The sequence below is a fragment of the Aspergillus nomiae genome (assembly GCF_001204775.2).
Source record: "Aspergillus nomiae NRRL 13137 chromosome Unknown contig00076, whole genome shotgun sequence".
Lineage (NCBI taxonomy): Eukaryota > Fungi > Ascomycota > Eurotiomycetes > Eurotiales > Aspergillaceae > Aspergillus > Aspergillus nomiae.
In genome coordinates, this window is record NW_015378131.1 from 1,503 (window position 1) to 26,301 (window position 24,799).

The 24,799-nt window shown below is 47.7% G+C and overlaps 9 protein-coding genes across 9 annotated transcripts; 4 read left to right on the forward strand and 5 right to left on the reverse strand.

The window, feature by feature from the left end:
* Window positions 1–270: 270 nt before the first annotated feature.
* ANOM_005426 (uncharacterized protein) lies at window positions 271–2,188 on the reverse strand (the record flags this gene model as incomplete). The annotated part of the gene is made up of 4 exons (XM_015550683.1): window positions 271–514; window positions 579–1,288; window positions 1,335–2,001; window positions 2,061–2,188. The coding sequence occupies 4 exons, from the start codon at window positions 2,186–2,188 to the stop codon at window positions 271–273; spliced, it is 1,749 nt and encodes a 582-aa protein (XP_015408505.1).
* A 632-nt stretch (window positions 2,189–2,820) lies between these two features.
* ANOM_005427 (oxidoreductase, short-chain dehydrogenase/reductase family) lies at window positions 2,821–4,094 on the reverse strand (the record flags this gene model as incomplete). The annotated part of the gene is made up of 2 exons (XM_015550684.1): window positions 2,821–3,674; window positions 4,082–4,094. 2 exons carry the CDS (start codon window positions 4,092–4,094, stop codon window positions 2,821–2,823), a joined length of 867 nt encoding a protein of 288 aa, XP_015408506.1.
* A 426-nt stretch (window positions 4,095–4,520) lies between these two features.
* ANOM_005428 (ubiD family decarboxylase) lies at window positions 4,521–5,790 on the reverse strand (the record flags this gene model as incomplete). Its single annotated transcript, XM_015550685.1, has 4 exons — window positions 4,521–5,286; window positions 5,335–5,543; window positions 5,599–5,684; window positions 5,739–5,790. 4 exons carry the CDS (start codon window positions 5,788–5,790, stop codon window positions 4,521–4,523), a joined length of 1,113 nt encoding a protein of 370 aa, XP_015408507.1.
* Window positions 5,791–11,165: 5,375 nt separating this feature from the next.
* On the forward strand, window positions 11,166–12,177 carry ANOM_005429 (SDR family oxidoreductase; the record flags this gene model as incomplete). The annotated part of the gene is made up of 3 exons (XM_015550686.1): window positions 11,166–11,415; window positions 11,487–11,870; window positions 11,930–12,177. 3 exons carry the CDS (start codon window positions 11,166–11,168, stop codon window positions 12,175–12,177), a joined length of 882 nt encoding a protein of 293 aa, XP_015408508.1.
* Window positions 12,178–14,851: 2,674 nt separating this feature from the next.
* ANOM_005430 (thioredoxin family protein) lies at window positions 14,852–15,350 on the forward strand (the record flags this gene model as incomplete). The annotated part of the gene is made up of 2 exons (XM_015550687.1): window positions 14,852–14,970; window positions 15,029–15,350. 2 exons carry the CDS (start codon window positions 14,852–14,854, stop codon window positions 15,348–15,350), a joined length of 441 nt encoding a protein of 146 aa, XP_015408527.1.
* Window positions 15,351–15,729: 379 nt separating this feature from the next.
* On the reverse strand, window positions 15,730–16,614 carry ANOM_005431 (uncharacterized protein; the record flags this gene model as incomplete). The annotated part of the gene is made up of 1 exon (XM_015550688.1): window positions 15,730–16,614. The coding sequence occupies one exon, from the start codon at window positions 16,612–16,614 to the stop codon at window positions 15,730–15,732; it is 885 nt and encodes a 294-aa protein (XP_015408526.1).
* Window positions 16,615–17,119: 505 nt separating this feature from the next.
* On the forward strand, window positions 17,120–18,322 carry ANOM_005432 (protein kinase domain-containing protein; the record flags this gene model as incomplete). The annotated part of the gene is made up of 1 exon (XM_015550689.1): window positions 17,120–18,322. One exon carries the CDS (start codon window positions 17,120–17,122, stop codon window positions 18,320–18,322), a length of 1,203 nt encoding a protein of 400 aa, XP_015408529.1.
* A 606-nt stretch (window positions 18,323–18,928) lies between these two features.
* Window positions 18,929–22,138, reverse strand: ANOM_005433 (uncharacterized protein; the record flags this gene model as incomplete). The annotated part of the gene is made up of 7 exons (XM_015550690.1): window positions 18,929–19,716; window positions 20,189–20,419; window positions 20,479–20,765; window positions 20,819–21,719; window positions 21,788–21,907; window positions 21,965–22,019; window positions 22,073–22,138. 7 exons carry the CDS (start codon window positions 22,136–22,138, stop codon window positions 18,929–18,931), a joined length of 2,448 nt encoding a protein of 815 aa, XP_015408528.1.
* A 717-nt stretch (window positions 22,139–22,855) lies between these two features.
* ANOM_005434 (NuoB/complex I 20 kDa subunit family protein) lies at window positions 22,856–23,547 on the forward strand (the record flags this gene model as incomplete). Its single annotated transcript, XM_015550691.1, has 2 exons — window positions 22,856–23,037; window positions 23,097–23,547. The coding sequence occupies 2 exons, from the start codon at window positions 22,856–22,858 to the stop codon at window positions 23,545–23,547; spliced, it is 633 nt and encodes a 210-aa protein (XP_015408524.1).
* Window positions 23,548–24,799: the final 1,252 nt, after the last annotated feature.

Here is a 24,799-nt window from a genome sequence, read left to right on the forward strand (position 1 = left end):
TAACGGCATTTGTTCCATCTGTGACGTACCCAACCAGTGGTGTGACTCGTGGGGTTGAGTAGTGCATCTAGACCCATTCTTAGAGCAGCCGGAAGGTCCTTTTTGATCCTTCTTGCCTTGTGTCAAAGATGCTGTCTACGGAATGTTCAGCGGTGGAAATCGTATCTGTATTCCTGGTATACACGCTGCATCCATCGCATGGTTATTGGGGTCATATTATAGCCAGGGAGGTTTGCAACGTATCGGAAAAAGTAGTGTACACGTTAATGCTCATATGGCAGTCGCTTTCATGTAGGATTGCTTGGCGAATTGGATGAGAGTGTCAACAAAAGCCTCGGTAATGTAGAACGGCGCAATACAGTTCCCCCCTTCGGTATTGCGCATAAGCGAAGTGAAAATGTCTCTCGTATTTTCGAGGATTTCAAGATCTCCCGAGAAGGTTGGAGACGTGGGGTTCGACATGCAGTGATAAAACAGCGATATTACAGCCGATAGTAACCATTGAGCATATATCCTAGCACACGGTCAATTGTCAGTTTTTCGGAAGGAATAGATCGCAGAAAACGGTTGGTACGAACCAGAAACTATGCCAAGTGATAAAAGACCGTACTTGGTTAATGTAGAGCAACATGCATCGGGACGTCTGGTATGAGAGCTCCATTCCCGACGAGAAGGAGTACTGTGTGCTGCAGGCGGCACTTGCCTCGTGGATCCTTTTCACGCAATAGTAGTAATCTAAGTGCAGGGTCACCCCACGCATGCTAAGATCATGGAACGCGTACAAAGGGCAGTCTGGGGTTGCGAAAACATGGGGCTGGCAATGTGCAGGAAAGCTTGACTCTAAGGCACTCAGCTCTTGATCTAATTCAAGAATTCGTTGCATTTTAGTAGATTCGGGCTGTGTACGGCTTGAGTCCGAGTGAAGCAGACGATATATTTTCGACTTAATCAGGGCAAGGCGGAGGTCGGAAGGATATAATAGTATGTCGGACGACAGGGGGGCCTGTAGGAATTGATAAGTGGAGGATTGGGAGACATAGGTGGACGGCAATTCCAAGTCGCAGCTTGCGTCGTTTATCATCGGTTCACGGCACGCGCGTAATGACATTTCTTTGTCCATCCAATAACTCAGCCAGAACAGAGAGCGTATATGGTAATGGTTGTGGCTCCCGTCATCCTGGTTGGGATCGCGTTGTCGGTGGCCACCAAGCTTATACAGGATACGTACAGCTGCGGCAAGCATCATTTCGGCTGGGTAACTTTGCCCGGTCGGGGGAATGTATATTGTCTGCATAAATGAGAAATGGGCACCATTCCATCGCGTACCCACTTACCAAGATGATGAACGTTTCCAACGTTCTCACGTCTGCCTCCTCCATGAACAAGTCCGGTAACAACGATAATACCGCGCGCACGTATGTATCTGGCTTAGCGTGCGCGAACATTGGACTATGGCGATGTAGCTGAGCGATGAGCGCCGTGAATGCAACTAGGCATGCTTTGTTCGCTACCGGACTGGCTTTGGATGGGTCGTCTAGCACACCCGCGTCTAGGAGTTCACGGATCACGCGGATATCAACTATGGGGAAGACAGAGTAAAGTCCTTTGCGATCATAATACTCAATACAATTCTTGACTAAACGCTTGTCGGGCCACTGGGAGATCGCTTGCTTCTTTTCCTCTGTGCCATATCGCGATCGGTATGATTCCGCGACCTGATGAAAGAAGTCGTCAAGATCAAAGTGAGAACCAGTGTAGTGAAAGATTGCGGAGCAGAAGCTGGCCCTGTGGGATGACCGGTCGCCTCCGGGCCAGGAGTATTCGAGATGCTGTTGAAACGTAGACAGAGCATTATCAAAGCCAGCCGTGTCATGAAAATGAGATTGTGTGGAATATTTATTATGAGTAGACGAAGCTTTCGCTGGACCACAAGAGCCTGCGTTACTGTTGGTGATCAAGTTTTCAAGATTTTGTACATGGCGCTGAGTCTCAGAGAGTCGCCTAGATGTGATGTGCTCAGGCCATTGGAACTCAACGGAGAGCTTCGGGATGTGTCTTACTGTCTGATGCTTTTACGCGCCTCGGCTGGCTTCACAGTAAAGGTACAGGACACTCGCGCCAAGGAGCAGTTCTCACAAGAAGGTTGGGCGCGATCACAACGAATCTGGATCAGATGTTGACAGGTCATTCGCGAATCCAAGCCTTATTATCGGGATATCGCCGGGAGTCAATGTACCTTTCTGTGCCGACATAGATCGCATGCACTCCTATTCCTGCCACCTCGCGGAGCAGGATTCAAGTCAGGCATTTCAGAGCTGCAGGCGCAATGATGAATCTATGCCAAATAATTTATAACGTGTGTCACCTGGAATTTTGCGGCGAGTATAATGCATACGGCGATCGTTCTTGAATCTCGATTGTTGAATGGACGAGTCACTAACGTCACTTCGGGTATAGCGCTCCACGTGACTAGAGGTCTAGTCCAATTCGGTCGATCGTCGTCACTGACCAGTCTCGACCCTGAGATCAGCCATGAAGGAAATGATGGTAATCGTAATCTATATAATTATAATAATATCGGTCTTATGTTAGCATAACCGTTGCAGACACGAGCAGATCTTGTGCTTAAAACATGGAATGATGTGTACGCTGTTATTGGACTAGTGAAGATATATATCCCGACATTATACACACTACTCACCAATAGGGTGAATAAAAATGAATCCTTGAAAACAAAATAAAACCAGGAACAAAGGTAAAAGAAAAGGAGGAAGAAACATAAAAGTGACAAGAAACTATAGATAAATACAAGTTTCCAAGTTAATTATAGTATTCTTCCAACGCCTCATCTGTCCACCCCCAAAGTCGACTAGCCAATACATCATCATGCCCGGTCTTGGTGAGCTTACCATTCGACGCAACACCCACCGGCATATAAAACTGACCGGTTTCCAAACGACCTTTGGACGTTGTAGCGGCCAACAACTGGTTATACGCACCCTCCTCCAGTGTCACCATCTGATTAAAGGTGGTGGCATAGATAAACCGGCGATGTGCCCATCCCAAGTTCTCAACCAGCCCGGTAGTGACCACCCCAGGGTGAACAGAGACGGTGGTAATGTCCGGATACCGACGAGCTAATTCACGAGCATACAGAATATTAGCGAGCTTGCTCTGGCCGTACCGTCTCCAGGATCCGAAGACGCCGTAATCCTGCGTAGTTTTCAAGTCATCGAAAACGATCCCACCAGAAGGATGCAGCTGATAACCTATAGATGTGAGGATAATGACACGTACATCCGCACCTGTTTCGGCGGTATGTTGCAGTAGTGGTAACAGCTTTTGGATCAATAGTGCGTGGCCTAGATGGTTGCTGCCAAACTGCACCTCGTAGCCGTCTTTTGTTAGGTCTGGCGGGAGGGCCATGATACCTGCGTTACACATGAGCACATCGAGTCGTGATTCCTTTGCCAGTATGTCTTCCGCGGCCTTTTTAACGGAATCTAGAGAGGCGAGGTCGCATTCGACAAACGAGACAGGTGCATTCGACCCAGACTCGGCAATTTCATTGATAATTGTCTTTGCGCTTGTCGCGTTCCGACCGCTGATATAAATCCGCGCTGGAGAATGCTTGGCAAGTTGAGTGACCGACTGAGCACCCAGACCCGCCGTTCCTATGTTGTTAGATGGAATATGACGTGGTCGACGTGGGATAGCTTACCCCCTGTGATGAAAATTACTTTACCGGAGAGATCCGATTAAATACCAGGTCAGGCATCGTGTGACGTTCTGTCTATCTCTATAAAGGGATACTATTATGAGTGAAGCGAAGTATGAGAAGGTGGAAGAAATAAGGTAGTAGATATAAATCAGAAAGATACTGAAGGAAGCTAGTGCTTCGCTTCGAAGGTGTAGGGTATACGTCTAGATAAGCTTTCAGGCAGATGTGGAGCTGCAGGATCCTGATATTTTCCTGGATATGTCTTGATTTTTGGTTATACAGAAGCACGGAGGTTGAGCTTAGGTGTCCAAGGCATTCAACGTAACTTAAAAACAAAACATCCCTTTGCCGAACACCTACCTAAAGACCACATTCGTGCTCGTTCTCTATGATTCTGTGAAGGTTTACTATCTAGGCAGAATTTACTACGTAGACGCGATCCTCAAATCACAAGTATTGTACTCGGGCATTGGCTCCACTATTGCCCGCACGGACATTGGGAATCTGCATGGCCTAGCTGCAGGCAACATGGGTGACGAATCCTGCACGGAAGGATTGAACCCTGGTCAGTTAATGCCGGAGAGGCTTGGCAGGTGGGTTCCGGGATATCGGTATGAGCAGAGTGGTCTCCGAACCCTTAGGGTGGCCTCTATCATCGAAGCATCTCTAATTATCTATGTACGTATGACTCTAATGACACACTAAAAGCAATAATGGCTCAAAAGAAACAAGTCTATATAGGCTTTAGTTCGTGGTTGCTTCATCCCAGCTACCCATACCGCGTCACGCAGATATTTAATCACGATGTTGTCGTCACGGTCGCCTTCCCCTGGGGATTCAGCCCAGTGGTATCATACTCCAAGCTGATACTGCTTTGACTGCCACTATCACTCGATTCCCCCGGTTCGTTCGTGACGTGGAACTGGCGATGCTCCCAGATTTCCAACGGCTGTTCCGAATTAATATGCTCGCCAGATGCCGTGATGTCGACGGAGCGCGTGTGCGACTTGTCGCCCTTGAATCGCGAAAGATGCATAGTCGAGCTATCAAGACGGTTGGTGTACTTGCTTCGGCTGTGGCTGCGGTTATAGGACGAGTGTGCCAGGAAGGATTTCCAGTTGAACATCCGGCGGAACAGGGTCCATGTTTGAGGGATATTCGCCACAACGATGGCGGTTGCTGCCTCTCGGACGTACCAGTCTACCCAGCGGTCTCCGTAGGGATTCCAGATCGAATAGTACTTGGAGAGGACAGAGCAGAGGATGACGAATATCCCCAGCGAGAAAACGGCGCACAGCGTGAGCTTCTTGGACAGGCTCAGCTTGGCCTTGATCAAGAGTGGTAGTGGGATGCACATGATCATCAGGTCCGTAGCGACATTTAGGGCCAGGACTAGGATAAGGTGGTTGCGGTAGACGGAACACTGTACGTTCTTTGGTGGGACCGACCAGTAGGCCGAGAAAGGGTGACACCATACTCCGAAAAAGAGGATTTCAACTACCACGAAACTCAGCACACAGAATGCGCCGATTAATTTGACGATTAGATGTTGCGACAGGCCCAACCTATCGATTGATTAGATTTTGATCGCTGAGAGGAGTCTGTTTACTCACGTCATGGCCGAGTATAGCAAGAGCAAGCATGCCTTGCATCCCCAGATGACTCCTAGCCAGAGCTGTTCTACTACAAGGACTAGCTTACTGCCCTTGATACGATCCGGGATCGTTGAGGGATCGATCTGGTCGACTTTGTCTAAGGGAATCCCGTTGGTCCCGTGCTTATCAACCTCAACCAGATAAACCGTCAATAAAATGTAGAGAATCTGCCATGATTAGTCGGTTAAACAACTCCAGGAAGCACGCATATTGCCGGTATACCACGTTGATGATCATCACAAGGTCTTCTATTTGGAAATTTTTGGGCGTCCCCAGTTGAAGCCAGCGGGAGACATAGCGTAGTAATGCTAGAGTGAGCCCGTTAGAGATCCACAGATTTGCCCAACACTAAAATAACCTACCGATCAGCAGTACGACTGCCAACCACACCCAGCTATTGACATTTGACGCCATCCCAGCCCGATGGATGTAGAGGGACAATAGCGATTCCCGTAGTAGCCATCGGTGTGATGATTAATACGGGAGAGAGACCTGGCTCATATATGGACACATAGGGACCTGACTCGGCGAAAATCACAAGAAGGCGTTGGCAACTACGGGTCCCCAGGGGATTTCATTCCTTGGGACTGAAAGGTGTGGCTACCAACTATGAAGTACTGAGCGGGATCCACTGTGGACACGGGCCAGCCATCTACCAAGCTTAATGGGGATAGTACCGTGGCGCACACGTGGAGCTTGCAAGGGTTGGAGGATTGACAAGACATTCGGAAGATACAGGGATTGCCTCGCCCAAAAATAAGATTTAGTGGTGGATAATACTCAACTTTATCCTTGGTGCTGTGGTTGTGTGTAACGTATGTACCGAGCATGGAGTGGCACGAAAAGCAAGTCTTGCCCGGGGCCAGTTCTCTAAGGTTGGACCTCGGCCTGCGTCCGTCTTCCCGCGCCGAGAATAACGCTCCTCGTACCCTATGTGGCAACATTTGGCGACCCAGAACTTTGCCTTCATATGAGGCTATTTCCCCAGCGCGGAGAACATGCCAGGCCAGGGTAAAAGTAGTGCGTCTGTAATCGCAAACTAAGGTTAGCTTGAGTGAGGTAAGACATTTCATACCGAGCCTGGTCAGCCCGAGACAATGGTAAGCTATAACGCTCCGAGATTATGCCCTAGGATCCATAAATACGAGCTTCCACGCGTTATCCCACGATTACGCCAGTCAGAACGCTTCTTACTGGTCTTCGCCGCAGATAGGAAAATCCTTATCTACATTTATACGACGTGGAAATTTTTCTCCTTAATAAAGTTCACAGTCTTGGCAGGCACTTCCGGTGAAACCAGGGCTCTGACTGGCCGATAATCGCTGGAACTAACAGCCATATAAAGTTTCGTCAGCAATATTAAATTCGTGGCTCATTATGTGGTTGGGCACGAGAAAATGGAAGGTAGTCGCGCGTTTAACATTGGATCAGAATTGCACTGAGCCTTGGGTCATTCACCCTGTAACCTCACGCCGCCTGAACTCTCACGCTAGGCTACCCAGAAACGTACTAGCTAGAGATGTCAATGCAACTTGGAAGGGGGTCCTTAGTCGAGATGTGCTTTGGCCATGTGCTCCGTATAAAGTTCCAGAAGCATGGGCTTAGCAAAGTGCCTGGTTTTCTTAATTAAAGACCGGCGCGATCAAAACCGAACCATTCTGATCAAAATCGCAACGGCCGAGGGCGGTCCTTCCATTGGCACGGACGAGATTTATGACACTCCCATTCCTTACCAACCATCCAGATTCCCCTGTGATCTTGATATGTAATATACTACTGAAATAGTAAACCGGCCGCAATCAGGTTTCCTACGGACGTCTGGGCGCTCAGCCTAGCCCAGTTCCGACCGAAACGTACACCTGTCAATGCTCTTGGTCGGGGGCTTAGGATTGTATGGATTAAGGTTTATGATCTTGGGCTATTGCTGTGTTATTCTAACTATTATTATTCAAGCGTCAGGATTCGATAGCCATATAAAATTAAAAATATATCCTCTGAGACGGGTCGGACTTGTGACTGATAACCTATTGGCATCGGAGAATATTTGGGGTTTGGTGGCCTATCGGAATGCCGGTGCCCTAGACTTCGGCAGATTCCATCATGGGTTCAACCGTTGGACCCAAAACCCAACCCATGATGGGTTGGGCTAGGGTTTGAATAGGCTCTGCCGAAGTCTGCGGTGCCCTGTAGGGTACTCGGGCCGAGTAAACATACAATACCTAGACTGCGAAAATAGCATTAATATCTATAGATATTGATATATCCTTCCATAAATTATGGATATAGCATTCTGCTGAATATTCTCTAGTAACCTGGGGCACCATCCTCAATATCTATAGATATCCGCATATCCTCTCCACACCTTGTGGATATCGTATTCCACTCAATATCACCTCGATATTGGCGGATATTCAGCAGTTACCAGACATACCAATGCGCGTTGAGCCAAGGGGCCAATATGTGACGGCCTGAGGCACACTCCTGTTGGTTGCATGTTTTTGTTTGTCGCGAGGCTCACGGGCCTCGCGCCCCCACCGCGCCTTCTTTCTTCCCCTCACACTTAGAATTCTGTATAGCTGTATACGATAACGCCAATATAATCATTATTGAAAGTCTGTCACACTATATACGGACGTGATATTCCATTTCTAAAAAGTACGTGGGAACACGCCAAATACCAGTATGAAATAGTAGATATTTCATTTAGTTCGACGGAGTATATAGACATAAAAGCGGGCGCGTTCTACTCCATACATCCTGTATACCACAGGTACCAAGGATTGAAGATCATCTTGCATCGTTCTATCTGCCGAAGATCGACATGATCTCCACCTCCCGCTTCAGTGATTGGGTATTATGATATTTCCAGATGGTGGGATAGCTGAAAAGAGGGGCCCAGCTGAGCAAAGAGCTGAAAATTGATTGTTGATCGGCATCTCAGCTGAAAACCACTGCAGCTATTCAGATGGTCGACTATTTATGCCCCTCCTTCTCCCCTACCAGATCTTCTTCTGTTTTCTCCCATCCCTCATTCACTTCCCATTTACTTGATAAATAGATCTCACCAAAATGTCCCTGCCCTTGCATTACTACCGCGTATGTACCCCTTACACGCACTGATGGATATCACAGCTAACTAGGTATAGGTTGCTGTGTTTGAAGGTGTCCAGGGAACGGACCTTGAAGAGTAAATCCTAGCCTATCCACACTTACATCCTATAGGGGATATAGAGCTGATTTGAACCTTAATAGTCTTCATGACACAATAACGCAAGGCTGCCATGGACTTATTATCAATGGGGATGAATTTGAAAACAATGTTCCAAATTCATTCATGTATGTCTCTCTTCTTGTTCTTTTCTATTATTATACAGAGCTGACACGTTTTAGCACTCGAGTGGTTGACGACGCCGTGAAGTCTCTGGAAGGTGATGCAAGGGTTAAGACTGTTACCAAAGTGAAGCATGATCCGAGGTTTGCGTGATAGGATGGACATTAAACTGAAGGTCACAAAGCCATTTTGATTGATAACCCAACGGATTACTCGAACAAATACCAGAATATATCCACGACAGCCTGCCTTGGTTGCGCGCAATCTTAGGGCTTGTGGGTCTTAACTTATTAGATACTGTGTATACGGCTTCTGTCTATGGAGATTCTCGTAAATGTGGCCTGAATCCTAAACGGGTCCTTAGGCACCCTGTGAAGCCTTTCAGACATACTGTAGATTATTATCATTTTTATCATCATTTAGTATGTTGAGAAGTATTAGTGTTTGTATAGTACCTGATCTTCATAAGTATCTTATCTTCCACAAGAATACTTGCATGGAGAGGGCTGCGGTGATATTATGCATCGCTAGATTTGGATAGACTGCTTGACCTCGACGATTGTGAGGAGCGTGTCGATGGAGGTGGAACTACAACGCCAGGGCGCTGTAAGTGGAGAAAACGAGGGATTCATGGAATTCAGACTCAAGTGGGTAGCTGCCGTCCCACCACAGAGAGTAGTCCACCCCAAGGGGCGGGGACGAACACTGATCAGCGTACGAACAATTGACCAACCCCTCCAGCTACATGAAAACTTCGAACAAGGTAGCTAGAGGTTGACAAATGGCATTCCGATTGGCTTCGATAGCCAGCAGGTTGTGGTGATAACTTCATTATTAAAGTCTTCACAGGGAAGTAATATAAGATAATAAGTCAGAAAAAGCCGGAAGGCACACTACAAAAAGAAATACAACAATGACGGACTAGGCTTCTCAACTAAGAAAAGAGGAAAAGAAAAGAAAGACGAAAAAACACGACAAGAGAGGGTACAAACAGCAGAATAGTTCGGCTTCCAACGCCATTTTCTGCCTATACTTGCCCTGTTCTCAAGTTGGATGTGACCCAGAAGGTCTGTGTTATAGTCGCAACATGCGGTGACTGAGGCCTCTGGTCGAAGGTATAACCAGCCTGGCCGGAGGAATTTGTGGTAAAGTATAAAGCCCGACGTCTTCCAGATGCTTCCCGATAGCGACAACAGAGTTGAATGGTACTTCAGCAGAAAGTGTACAGTAGTTTCAGCGATATCATGCATGGCTCTGAAGCAGAGGGATGAGAGGATGTGTAGCCTGGCAAACTAATATGCCCCAGAATGCTGGGTCTCGACATGTTTGAGGAAATATTCCTTGGAAATGAAGGTCGGTTGCGGAGGGCATTACAGAAAACAGCACTATCTCATATAATGTGTGGTTGCAGTACGAATGAAAGAGTACAAAATCCTTCCCACTGTTAGTAACCAGTTGCGGTTGGTCTCCATTTGGTCAAAACTGCTATCGAGTCCTGATATCACTGTGCTCTTTCGACCTTCGTCCCTGGTCTCTGCAACGTGCCCTGCAGGTGCGAACTTCATCTATACCTATATGATCTACACTAAAAACTACGTCAGAGGAGATCCGAAGAAAACAACAGTTTAACAGTACTTTGATGGAGAACATATGGCGGTCAACCCCAAAGAGTCGGTGCATACGTGCCGTGCTGTGGGTCCGTCCCACCGCCCAGTTTCTCGTCTCGGGCCCACCACCAGCTGAAGGAAATGTAAACATATCCATGCTTCAATAAAGTATTGTGTGGTGGCATTGCCCTGGTAAGATTGGATGACGACATAGTTCGGTGTAGCCTGAAATACTCCGGAGTAGAGCCGGTTGAATTGTGGACCAGGTTGTTTCTTCGTTATCAGCTTGATCACATACATTCTAGAGTCGTTACCCAAACTAGAACAGAAGGGACCCACCACACTATGCCGCATGAAGGACTGATTCCACGAGATTTAGTTGATAGAAACGAGCTTCCGCCGGAAGTGCACGGCGCTCGGAACCGGACGTTCTTGCGGGGTTAACTGTATGGGACCTTCACGGTGCCCTTCGGTCAGCATATTGCACTAGCACGCGTTGATTATATGTGAGTATGCGATAGTGCAGATAGTGAAGACGATAGAACTGCTTGTTTCCATGTAATAAGCTTAAACTTTGCTGTATTCCTTCTGCCCTGTGGTAAATGATCCCAGTATCAGTGAACAATCCGTCCATGGGGGACTTCCGCCGGAAGCCCAGCCATAGAGCGTTCTCAATGACAACATCAACGAATGTCTGAGCTACAGTGGGGACAGAACTCCACACAACAGATGGCATATTGTCCATCTGGAGGCTATTTAATGCGGGCATCCCGGGCTATACGTGAGGTACGTGTTTCGTCCTGTCTTCTCAAATTAGCTTGTCACATACTCAACCCACGAAAACAGACACAATGTCCGAAGGTCCAGTCGTAAATGGCCTTTTCCGCCATAACAACACTACTCCTCCAGTCCAGGACAGTGTTATGGCCCTCTTCTCCCTAAAAGGGAAAACTGCAGTCGTCACCGGCGCAGCATCCGGAATCGGGTTGAGCGTCGCACATGCACTCGCGGAGGCAGGCGCCAATGTTGCAATTTGGTATAACAGAAATAGCAAAGCCGTCGAGGAGGCCGCAAATATCGAGACCAAGTACGGCGTTAAGTGTATGTCGGATATTACTTTCCATTCTCCAATTGTGCGCCTCATCCAGATGCATTAATTGATTATATACCAGGCCGCGCATACCAAGTAAACATCCGCGAAAGTGAAAAGGTCGAAGAGCTATTAAATACTTGTGTCCGCGAGCTCAACGGTCGTCTAGACATTTTCATCGCCAACTCCGGAATTCCGTGGACTCAGGGTCCCATGATCGATGCGCCGCTTGACCACTACAGGGACGTGACGCAAACAGATCTAGACGGAACATTCTATTGTGCCAGAGCCGCCGGCGCTCATTGGAGAAGGCAGAAGGCCGAGGGTACAGACATTTTTGGCAACCCTCTAGAAAGCTTCACATATGGTAGCTTCGTTGCGACTGCTTCCATGAGCGGCCATATTGTCAACATACCGCAACTCCAGGCTGCATATAATGCGGCTAAAGCCGGAGTGATCCATTTGTGTATGTTGATGCTATTACTCTCGATGGAGGCTCGTGCATATCGTGCTAATAATTAACAGGCAAATCACTTGCGGTGGAATGGGTTCAATTTGCGCGTGCCAACACAGTCTCGCCTGGGTATATTATTACTGATATTTCGACATTTGTGCCCGACGAAACAAAGGATATTTGGAAAGGTAAAATCCCAATGGGTCGGGAAGCTCTGCCGCATGAGCTCAAAGGTGCCTATTTATATCTGGCTTCAGATGCTTCAAGTTATACGACCGGGGCCGATCTTGTCGTAGATGGAGGTTACACCTTACCCTGAGGGCTATCATACGAATATGAACTCATGAAACCATCCAATAGATATACCGATTACTAATGACAACAACCTTGGGATACATCGTACGCAAATGTAGGCTGCATATACAATTTGCAAGTTTCTCTAACCTAATTCCTGCTATCATGGCAGAAGTGGCCCGACAGACAGCAGCACGCCTTGGTCGATTCCTCAGCAGCAACGGATCACCTTTCGCAAACTAAATTGAAGAGCGTTCATAGAGCACAAGGAATAGAAACCCAAGTAACCTCATTGCGTGAGACTACATGTCACGGGTATCCCATACCCCACGGGGGATATACTCCAAGATTGTCTGAAGGATAGTCCACCTTGTGACATGTGGAGGCTTCGGCATCAGTCTGTAAAGCAGTGGAATTGTGGTGGCACCTCCTTTGGATTGTGTTGATTGCTCAGTTAGCAGTGTTAATGAAGGGTAGAAGGAGACGAAATAACCATTCAGGTTAGTTTTATGGTTCCTGTAGTTAGTATGGTCAGTTTTATTCGCAAATCAGTGGCAGTGAAAAGTTGAATTGTTCAAAGATTGACGATGTCTACCATACTCACTATGTTTGCATTTTTCTACTTTTGCTACGAATAAAATGAAAACCTTATCAAGAATTTATAATCACGGTTCTTACTACTACCTCAGCAAGTCGTGGTACATCGCTCCCCATAGGTAGCCTCAAGAAGTGAACAGAATTGCATGATTCTACCTAGTAATATCCTGGGTCCAGTTTTCTAATACAAAGCTTACAGTAATATCTACCATATTACAGGAGAGCTTGACCCTTGGGGATTTCGCAAGGCATCCCATATACTCATTATGTATTCTATATTTATTCAAAAGTTTACTGTCTCCCCAGCACTGCTCTTAACAGAGTATCCTTTTAATTTGCTCCTCCGTAGTTTAACCAATAGAAGTATATCGGAGGGTCTAGTATCCAGGGTAAAAGGCTTGCCAACCAGATAGGGTACCCTGGCAACTCGGGAGTTAGAAAATACCCACCAAGGATACCAATAATAGCAGAATTTAAAACCAAGACTTATTCTTGTTCTTTTTGATCGTCAGAGCAAGACCTTGTACACCTGATGATTGGCCCCTCCCTGGTACAGAGTTATTTCTGAAGACCAGGCTAGTAAATTAGGCAGTCCTGCATCTAGGCTGCATTTCTCCCACTCAAGACCATATCAGATCTCAAGGTAATCAGGTTCTTTCATTGCACCGAAAGCCGGATATACCGTACAGCTCCTGCGCTGAACCACCTCTATTTGATGCCTGGACCGTGACGTCAACCGATTCAAGTAATTTAAAGCGACGAAGTAAACTCGACAATTAATTTGAGGGTTTAACTTGTTTTTGGGTGTAAATCATCAGTGTCAAGTTTTGTATTGGAAGACTGAGCACAGGGTATTACCAAGTCTTTTCGATCTACTCAAGCCACCAAACGAAGTGACGTATTATGGCTGTAATATTTTACAGAACTTGCACTAGTTAGATCAAGTGCTAAATTGTTTAGAGTGGTTGAATTTCAACTGCTTTTATATTTAAAAGGACCTCGTTGACCTGGGTTCATCCGCTTTGCGGCACGTTGTAGGGTGGATTGCGACTTCGATTCTTTAGAATCTAGTAACATTACTCAAGAGGAATGCGATTTACACGTCTTGGCGGGGTTCTAGACTATTTCCCCCAAAGCCGAATTGAGGCAAGAATGGCTCTATTATAATAGAAAAGGCTATAATCAAAATCTGACGTAATACACTGCAGAGTTTGGCACGTCTTTACGTCAACCATTAAATGAAAGTGACAAAGAGTCCAGGCCAAGCATGCCACTGCTGTGTAGGCCCCAAATTAGCTCTGCGACATGAGTCGACTTAGAGGCAAATTTCCAATATTGTCCTGCCGACTCAGGGAAAAGCACCCGACGTCCACTGCGTGCTTTTAATAGGCCTGGGTGAGGCCACGGAGGCAACCCAATATGGCCGGCTATGGACCCGCCAATTGATGCCTCAGCCAAGAATGTCCAAGAGATCATGTCGGAATGGACAACCGAATGTGTTGTAATCTTTCTGCGAAACGGTGGCATAACCCATTGTTACTTAACAAATTTAGCAAGTGTGTTCGTCATCGAATGTAACGAGACATCAACCGGTGGTCAAGGTTTTTCGTCAGTATGAGATAACACCACTTAGTAGGGACGTGTTCCAGACTCCAGTGGAGTTTATTTCCAGGCGTTATTGCCCAGTCATATACGGGGAAAAGCGGGTACATCGTATGAACCCGGGGAGGAAGGTAACTCTTGATTCAGGCTCCGTACAGGTCGAAGTGTTCACTCACTGCATACCGTGATAGTTAACTTGTGGGATCGGGGAGGGATGAGTACTTGTTCTGACTCGTGTGTCGGATTCTATAATGCCATAGTATCCTACTATTATCCGAGTCCAGCAGCTAGCCTGCTTATCATGAATCATCAACACAATCACGTCAAGGCCAGAACCAATATTAGTAGCCTACCCCAGCGCGCTCTGTCTGCGCTAGTAGCACAATTTAAGCTTATTATACCCACACTTCATGATCATACCATAAAACCTGCGTCTCTACCGACGTGGCGCTTTTGCTCCAAGAAAAAATAAACTATTTAAGAGCGTCCCAACCCCGAGTATGACTCTACCATACACCACGGCTAGCCCATCTACCCCCAAAACAACCACCCAACACTTTCAATTCGAACCCACGCTCACTATAACTGCAGGCACAATGGGATCGATCAAGATTACTGAGTAAGCTATATTTGGTTGGTGGATACTTTGGAATACCCTGTAACTGACTACGGACTAGCTTGAACACATATCATAATGTAGTCAGCGGAGAGAACTACGCGGTCTTCAATTTCCGTGACTATCGGCGTCGTTTGTCTGACACCGATGTTGCCTATGATGACCTCGCCTCTTATGCGTATAGTGACACGGTGGCATTCTATGAAGTCGACGTGGGCGATGACAAGCTTATTTCCGATTATGCGAAAGTAGAGCGCCCTACTCTCATCTTGTATAAGGATGGGAAAGAGGTCGAGCGGTACTCGAAGCCTTTGCCTAGGCAACTAGAGTACCTAGTGTCTCGGGCTTTATGTGGGCTGACTGAGATAGGTGGGCGTTTCTGATGATCGGAAGGTGACGAACGGTGGGCTATAGTGCTGCGCACCAGGGTTGGGGCTATTGTTCAAATTGGATATATTCGACGCGACTGACCGAGCATGATTATCGTTGCATCTTTGGCCGAATGGGAACATGCTGGCATATTTCTCTATCTCTTCTTTCTTTGCATAGCTGTACATGTTTACTTGGGTTGCTGTTGGTTGGTTTATATGCGTGCATATAAGTAGGCATGGGTCTTTTTTTTACTTTTGCCGTCGATGTCGATGGCTGTCATTATTAATATATGACCAATTCGGAAAAAAACAAGATAAAACTTCCACTGTGACGATTACACGCAATACTGCCACCAGTCACAAAAATATGAACAAATGAACTGCAAAGTGCTTAGCTCCTTGGCCGTAACGCATAAGATCTAACAGGTAAAAGCTTCAATTGTCGAGGAAACCCCGATTGCACCTCCGAGAGAATCAGATGCATTCCGGCGTCTTTGAATAATTTTCGTAATTTGGCATCTGTCCTTGTCACGCTGCTCTCTGACTCGTCGTAGATATCCCCCTCCGGCTCCTCAGAAATATTCTCTTTGATAATCATAATCCCGACATCTGTAAGAGCGCCGCGACACCGCACCAAATACTCAACCAATTGCGCATCCGTCAGATAGGGGACACTCCACTGCGCCCAGATAAGATCGTACACCTTGGCCCCAGGGACCCAATCCTCAATGCCGATAGTAAGCACCTCGCCCAGCGCACAATTCCTCGTCAGCCGCCGCTCACTTAGAACCCGGGAAAACTTCTCCACCGGCTCAACGGCATCAACGACTTCGCACTCCTGGCCCAGAAAATCATTAATCACGCGTCCAATCCCAGCCCCGCAGTCTACGCCGCGCTTGAGCTTCCCCGTGGCCGGACAGCCCGGCACTAATCGGCGAGCCTTGGCGAGAAAGTTCTTGGACCCGCGCAGATCGGTTCGCGAGACCTGGGCGTAGCCGCCAAGCATGCCGTTCACTGTTGCGGGTTTGTCGCTCCAGTATTTGACGGCGATGGCTTGGTCAATTTGGGCGTCGGGGCGTGGCGCCGGCGCCTCGCCATCGTCAGTTTGTACCAGCTTTAGTGTATCCGGGGACATGGTTGGAGACTGGGGGATTGGATGTCGGGGGAGATGTCCGGGGCTGGAGTGATGTTGGCTGTATGTCTTGGTTTCTGGCTGTGCGGTGCCGCGCTTAAGTAATCGCCCTACTGTGATCCACCGCGCGCTTCGGGCGGTCATTTTGCCCGCATTGCCTGCAGCTGTTACTCCTGTGTCCTGCTATCGGGTTATCACTGTTTGATTGTATATACAGATCAGTCTAATGCAGTGAGAACAGCATAGGAACGTTGAATTGGGTTGCATTTGCCGTTTGGTTGATGTCCAGTCAAGAGAGCTTGTGTGGGGCGCGCTTTTCCGGCGGCGGTCATCAACTTCGTGGTTCGTGATCGTCGTCTCCGTGGTTTGGTTATCTTGATCCACAACTGGGTTTGTTTGGGTGCCCTGGAGACATCATGATAAAGTGCTCTTTTAAGTTTGTCGCATGACAAGTTTCAGTCTATAGTAGCATTGCTGGTGATTGTACAGCTTTGCGCTGAGGGTTGCTCGATATATATTCCGAAGACTGATGTCAATCATGTGACACCCGCTCCAGGATCAGGAACATAAACATCAACAACATGCAGGCCTTCTTGCTCTGCCCTAGATTGTTCTTCTTGAGCATCTACACCTCATTCCACAGCCCAAGATGCCAGCTCCACCCAATGTCACACAGTCACTCGAACTGAAACAATACTTCGAGAGTCAAGACCATCTCGTGCGGGGAACCCCCGAGCCTAGTTCTCGTTCGCAAGCCCTGATCTACCGCTTCAAAGACCATAAATGGTGGATCAAGGTGACTCTCCTCGGCACTCTTTATCAATCGAGTGAGACTGAGGCAGCTCAAAAGATCCCAAAACGCGAACGATGCCGAGAGTACCAGGAGTTTGTCAATCAGATCAACTATCGAACTCTCCCTCTCCTCGACGACACAGTGTCTGAACTGGTTTTGGAAAACTCGCCGGGAATGACCAACCACATCGACCTCAACGTTGAAGCTAGAGACAGTACCAATTCACTTGTCATAATCGCGAAAAGCCTATCATACCGAATCCAAGAGGACCCGCTGCGAGTGACTTACCCTTCGTGCTGTGAATTTCCTTCCTTCCGGTGTATTGATTGGGCAGCATTGGAGGAGGAAGATGAGATCGCGGACGGGGTTCATCGTGTGTGCTCTAAGACCGCCCGGGTGCCCTACGTGCTGAAGGTAGTTAATAGGCCCCTTTATCGTCCTCACGACACGAACGTCATACGGAAGGAGCTAGAGAACCTCGAACGTTTCAAGGGTGTCCCCGGTATCGTACAGCCAGTCGCTATTGCGGTATCTTCCAATCCATATATGACCGCGAGAACGAGTGATCAACCACCTGTGATCAGTGGTATCTTGTTGGAGTTCTACAGCGGCGGGTCCTTGCAGCGAATCCTCAAAGAAGACCGTGTGAAGGAATATCCCTGGACGCGTTGGCCTATCCAAATTGGGACAGCCCTGAGCCACTTTCATAGGGCTGGACAAACCCATATGGATATCAAACCTGCCAATGTTGTCCTTGACGCCCAGGGAAATGCGGTGCTGATCGACATCAGCGGCGCTAGCGGAATAACATATTCGTGGCGAGCTCCGGAGATCCGTCCTGAAAGATCACCTTTTGACCTTCCTTTTCAAGCTCGCTTGTTGCACGATGTTTGGGCCTACGGAAAGGTTCTATCGGAGATTGCCACTCGCGTAGGGAAGTGCACATTGGCAGAAACCTTACTATGCATTGCAGGGCATCTCATGGAAGAGAATCCTTGGAGCCGAATGACCTTGTCAGAGGCTATTTCACAGTTGAGTGGATATGGAAATTTTAACTGAGTCTCAGGCCGGCACTCTTGCCAACCGGTGGTTATAGTACTGCCAAGGGGATTCTGTGTGATATTTCCCACCCCTAGTAGTGGTCCAAGCTATAATCATCTTCATCAAATCCGCCATCGATTTCTCTCCAAGTTTGGGTGTCCGTCACATCCGGTATATCCACAATTGTGATTGCCGCTGGTGGAGGCATCCTCATTAGCTCCTGTCTGGCACACTGATTTTCTGCGCTTTGCAGGACCACATGCCTTCTTGAGAGTCTTGTCATAATGGCCGCAGTTGTGCACCCGAACTCTAAAGCTGCACATTTTACTAGGTTAACCCTTTAGGTGCCCACAAAGGATACTAAGGATGATCGGAAGTCGATTCCTCCTACTTGGTGGTTATTCTCCCGTTTCAGGGATCATCACAGCATAGGTATACTAGGGTACTGGGAGCAATAAACCTTCTGCACAGCTGTGAAACTATTGTGCGCCATACAGTGTATAGGGCATAGGCCCGAACGGATAACTAAGCAATGTAGTGAGCGTAGAAAGGAATTTTATAATTCAGATATCTACCATTCGGTCAGTGGAAAATTGCAGAAGCCCAGAAAATGAAGATGTATATTTATTCAACCTCCGACATGTCGTTCTCGCTCTGTCCTGTATCCTGATCAGACTCTTCGAATAGAGACCGTAACTCATCGTTGTCCTCTCCATCTTCAGGGCCACTAGCCACCTTAGGGAACTCATCTATCACATCTTTAAATGCATGAAACAGTCTGTAATCGGATTCCTCATATACATAAAGCAAAGCAGACCACAAGTCAGCATCGTCGACAACAGACTGTCTCTCAGCTGGCGTCATCGCGGTGACTACCTCTAGCATCGCATTTTCCAGACTCACATCCCAACCGTACTTACTCCGATCCTGTTCAAAAAAGTCATCCCTAGCTATATCCATGAGAACATAGCACAGCTCACAGAGCATTGTGAGCCCGTTAGCCCGGGTTTTGGGGTGCGCGAATGGCCCACAGTGATCGGCGATTAGCTGAACCATGTTCGTGAAGTCATCATTGCCACTGTCTGGCAAGCTGTTCCATGTACGCAGTAATTCAACGCGACTCTCTGCCTCCGCCATTGCCTTTCGGGCCGCTTCCAGACAGCCCCTGAAGCAAACGACATCGCTCATTTCGCAGCGGTACATCCGAGCCTTGTCGTCCATCCTTTCGGATACCTTAGACTCCACTAGCTTATGCACTTCGATGTAATTATCCCCAGCGGTTTGCAGAACCTCGGTTAGTTGCGCACGGGTCATGCATTTGAGACATGCAGCGAGATCTCGTACTTTATATGCCGTCAGGGCGACTTGATGAGTGCCATTCTCGCTCTGAGATTCGGTGGTTCTCGACGAATCTGTTATTGTGTCTTCGATTCCGTTATGATACCAAGACATCGTGCGTGATCGTTGCCGTGTGTGTTATTCGATAAAAGAGGGAATGGAGAGCCCACCGTGAATGAGATTTTCTCCTTGGGACGGTGTGAACGGTGTGAACGTTGGTATGGATGGATGAATTCATAACCCGGATAGTTGTTTGCATGAAAGCCATCCACAGAGGGTCCAAACTTGGGATGTATTTAAATAGACTATTGTTTTAAAGAGCATTCAAAAGTCGGCGTCGCCCGTCAAGGGATATGCCATCCTCTTTGTTTTTCTTGCTGTTCCATTATTTATGGGTTCTTGGTATCGTTAACGGGAAGCAAAGAGTTTATTAATGGTAAACGGGGACCAATGATCGATATGAAGCTTCTCATTGTACGGAATGAAAGCCCTTTAAGTCCTTGATCATCTGGTGAAACGTGCTCATGGAGTCCGCCGCAAACTCACTCTCTGGACATATCCCGGTTGGCTTGTGGATAAGTTTCTTTGCAAGCCACCAGAGCTCCAGAGCGTGTACCATAAACCCCGACTGACTAATGTCATCAGGTTTCACTGTCGTATATGCTAAGTCCCATATTTGCTTCCATCGATCTAGAGCAACATCAAGAGAGGCAAAGGGTCCGGATAGTTCAACACAGGTGCTCAATGCCTGCAAATCGAACAGTACACAATGGAGACCTATGCCAATGAAGAGTCAGTGACACCTAAGCGAGTAAGGTTACAATCCAGCAACGTACTCCCTAGAACTAAAAACAGACCAAATAATGTGCATGGCTGGGAAAGCAGTTCGTCAAATTGCCCATTGTCTGTCTTCATCAACCGTTGGATAACGGACTTCAAGGTCAGGGTGAGCCTGTGATTGGTCGCATTTCGCACCAATTTCACCCGTGCAGATGGTTCCATTGAATCGTAAAGTTCCTCATCTTGTGGCAAGCCAAAACAAGCTTCAGCAATTTTAAAGTGTGGCGGGTTGCGATAGTAGACTACCAAATGTGAGTCCATAAGGTAAAGCCAAGCCATGGCCCTGCGAAGAAATTTAGTTCTAGATCTAGCCCGGCGTATTCCTGCTGGACTAACCTCACAAGGCTCTCGCTCTGAAAATACTTGTCCCACTCAAGGGGCTTTGTGTCGCTGACAGCGTCATTGGTAGCTTGCGTCAGTCGTAGTGCCCGTGTAGCGCAAACCAGAGCCGGGAATCGCTGAGTTCGAATCCGCCTTTTGATGTATATATCGTCTTTCCACCCCTGAATGACGGTTACCAGCATTGCTGCCTGGAGAATTTCCATATTCGTCTTGGTTAGAGACGGGTTGTCCGTATTCAAGACCTGTCCGAAATCATGTCCCTCGAAAATGAGATACTCAGCTACATTAGAGTACACTGCTGCGGAAGATGCATCCTGCGGTGAGATACATGTCGCACCCATCAAAGCAATAGCCAGTAGCAGCTGGGGTGAGCTAGTATGAACATTGAATGATGCTTTATGAATGAAACGTGTGCTTTTGTATGAATGTTCAAAGAATGCATTGACAAAAGCAGTGAGATTCTTTGGTGAGAAGAAGCACCTAGCTTCTTCGATAATAGGGTGCCTTTTGCTGTTGAACTGCGATTCAGGACTGTGCTTCAGCAGCCCTATGATTCTCGAGGCTGTGTTGCCCAGCTCTCCGGTGTTGTCCAGCCCATACATAAGGCACTGATCGTCGTCGGACTTATCAAACACGGATGTGTTAACAAAGAGTTGAAATAGCCCCATCCACTGCTCTGTTGATCCATCGGAATTTGGCATTTGATATTCCTCAGAGAATGCGTACTCTCCTAGGCTTTTATCGCACCCCGCGAGTATCCGTTGAACGTCATATAATGTCTTGCTGGCTGGATCTGTATAATTTAGAAGGAACTCAACTGGGATTTTGTTGATGCTCGTGTCCTCTGCTTTTTTCTGTGCGTCTCCGTTACCCCTAGGTTTCCAATCCTGCTCTCCTATGTGGCTAAGTGAGCAGTTCAATCCCCTATGAAGGCATGTCTCGCATGGAAGCTCTCCATCGCACTGGGTACGGCTCTCGACACATGCATCGCAAGCTTTCCGCTTCCTACCGCGCTTCCCTTCAGATGGAGTTGGCTTGCTGCCCTTCTGCTTGCAGGATTCATAGTGACGACGAAGAACGTCCCTGTGGGTGCTATAATCAGACCTTTGTCGTGAGGTATTACGATATCGGCACACATACCGTCGCATATAACTTTGTTCGCAAAACTGGCAAATGAAATGCTCTCTCGGTACATCTAAAAAGCTCGTTAGATACATATTATTATATACGCTCGCAATCGAGTCTTACGCTTCGCTTGGTGTCGTCGCAGGTGACTGCTCGTCGAGTATACCTGGTGGCAAATGCCGCATTCATAACGCTGGCGAGAAACCGGCATCATTCGTGATGTGCGGTTGCCAGCTGCGGTCAATTTTCTTTTTATCTGATTCCCTTGGATACCTTCTTATATACCGTCTTCCATTCGTGGTGTCCAGATTTGGTCCTCGAATTATTCCATTTGAATATGGTATTTGTGGCAGGTGAACAACGCCATATAAAATTATCGGGCAAATGAGATGTGCGCTTTGTCATCAGTCCCGAGACCCATTGACCGTATAGGGTAAAGATTGCGACCATACTATCCCTTCACTTGTGATATATATGTTTGTGGAACTTACTTTATAGCGCAAATTAAGTTCTTGAGCATGGTTCAGGGGCCGTGGAATCCACAGAGTGCGCAGTATGGGTCATGCAAGGCCCAGTTTTCGCTGTCGCAGTGATTAGTCGGGAAAATCCCACATAGTAGGGGAAAACCCACTTCGCAGGAAAATAACATACCCCTTGAAACGATATGCTTTTCATTGTGTCTATTTCCAATTTGTTTCGGGGTACTCTTTCTGAATTTCTAATTCTGACTGTCCTGTTCACCCCCTTTGCTTTCCGCCCAAGGGTCCGAGATAAGCCCTATATGCAGTTTACAAACATGAACACTGTACAGCTCACTCGGAGTAAGTAGGACAGAGATATGCAATCCATGCTCTCCTTCCAATCACCGTTGCTAGAGACTGATTTGTAAAAGGTGCCTTCTGCACTATGCAAAGACCATCATCACTACTATCCTCGGTTACCCCGACAGTTTACTGCATACGTCGACACAACACCTCAACCCAAGCGAAAGTGACGGAAGCGCATGCTGCCCTCACCAAAGCCTTCCCTAAATCCAAGTCAATCATGAAGACCAAAGGAGCCCCCTCTAACAAAGCCGAACACGTTCTGTAAGATCGCCGACCAACACCCAGCACTCAGAGCAGGTCCCTAACACACAACCGCACAGGACAACCATCGACCAGCTCGTAAACTGGGCCCGCCAAAGCTCTCTCTGGCCACTAAGCTTCGGCCTGGCCTGCTGTGCCGTAGAGATGATGCAAGTTTCGATGCCCCGCTACGACCAAGATCGTCTGGGAATCATCTTCCGGGCCTCGCCGCGACAATCCGACGTCATGATCGTGGCTGGCACGGTCACCAATAAGATGGCCCCGGCTCTAAGACAATGCTATGATCAGATGCCAGACCCAAAGTGGGTGATCAGTATGGGCAGTTGCGCTAATGGGGGTGGATATTACCATTACAGTTATAGTGTTGTAAGGGGCGTGGATCGGATTGTTCCAGTCGATGTTTATATTCCGGGTTGTCCGCCAACGCCGGAGGCGTTTTTGTATGGTATTTTCCAGCTGCAGAAGAAGATGAGGCACACTAGGGTTACGAGGATGTGGTATCGGCGGTAGGATGGTATGCATGCAACAACCTCCTCCATGACCGAATCTAGACGTATGTGCATACGCCTCGTTTAGGTAATTATTTGTTGAGCTCGGAAGTCATTCCCGCATATAAAACGCTATCTAAACGCCGACTTGAATAGGACCTTGAGTTCTTTTTTGTTCTTTCGATGGCCTATCTACAGACTCTAAAGTCTTGTCTCTTTAGGGCCCCAAGGTCGTTCTGAACTTCAGTTTCAATCTCTTTGTTTCCTTCTGTGCTCGCGATATTTATTCCCCACTCCACCTGTGCCGTTTTAACACGCCTAACTACATATCATGCCTGCAGAAAAAACCAACACGAAAGCCACTAAGGCGACGAAGAAGAGAACAGAAGTGGAAGTGGAATGTGAATGCATGCGAGATGCCATTAAAGATGACCGCAAGAGTGACTTAATCATCATTGCTGTTGCCAAAGCAGAGGTCTGTACTTATTTAGCCAAGAGATACCGACGTCGGTGGTGGCATGTGGGATGTGAGTAGCAGGCTATTGTCCACTTTCCAATGGAGATCAATATCTAACATTGATTAGCCCCGAACGTAATCCCAGTGACCCCTATAGATGTCCCCGTGGCAATGCGCCAGGCTTGCAAATTGGCCGGCAGTCGGAAGACGCTTCAGGTCCTTGTGAGCTCACAAATTACCTACCTGGCATTGCGTAAACCGTCTACTCTCCCTGCTATCGTCTCCCCCTTACTAGCCAGCAGATATGGCGATGAGGATGGGAGCTTTCGAACAGAGAATACCACTAGTATCAGGTGGTCTACTCCTAAATCATTGAAACCAGTGGCCAATTCAAACAACGAGGCGCGGCCCGTTTTTGATGCCTTGATCGAAATTTGGAATGTCGCGAAGTACGAGGGTTGATGTTAGTGACAGGGGTAGAGAGGAAGTTCTGTTTCAGCTGCGGGCATCGCTACAGGAACATGGATTTAGTTAATAATGTAAGGGAGAGCTTCCACGACGCATAGGCCGTGGGGGAGACTCTGGTCGGGTCATTTCAGTCGGTTTGATTTTGCTTGTCTTGGTGGATGAGCTGGTGCTGCAGCCATCCATCCCATGCCTTTCATTGACACCTGGGCCTCGTTCAAGTGGTTGTTGGGAGGCCTTGACATTCCCTGAAAAAGTGTTGGGTTGCACCGAGGCCTGCTCGTCCTTCCCAGGTGTGTTGAGCTAGGCCTCTCTCTCCTTTATTGTGCCATGGAATATGCAGCTCTAAGTC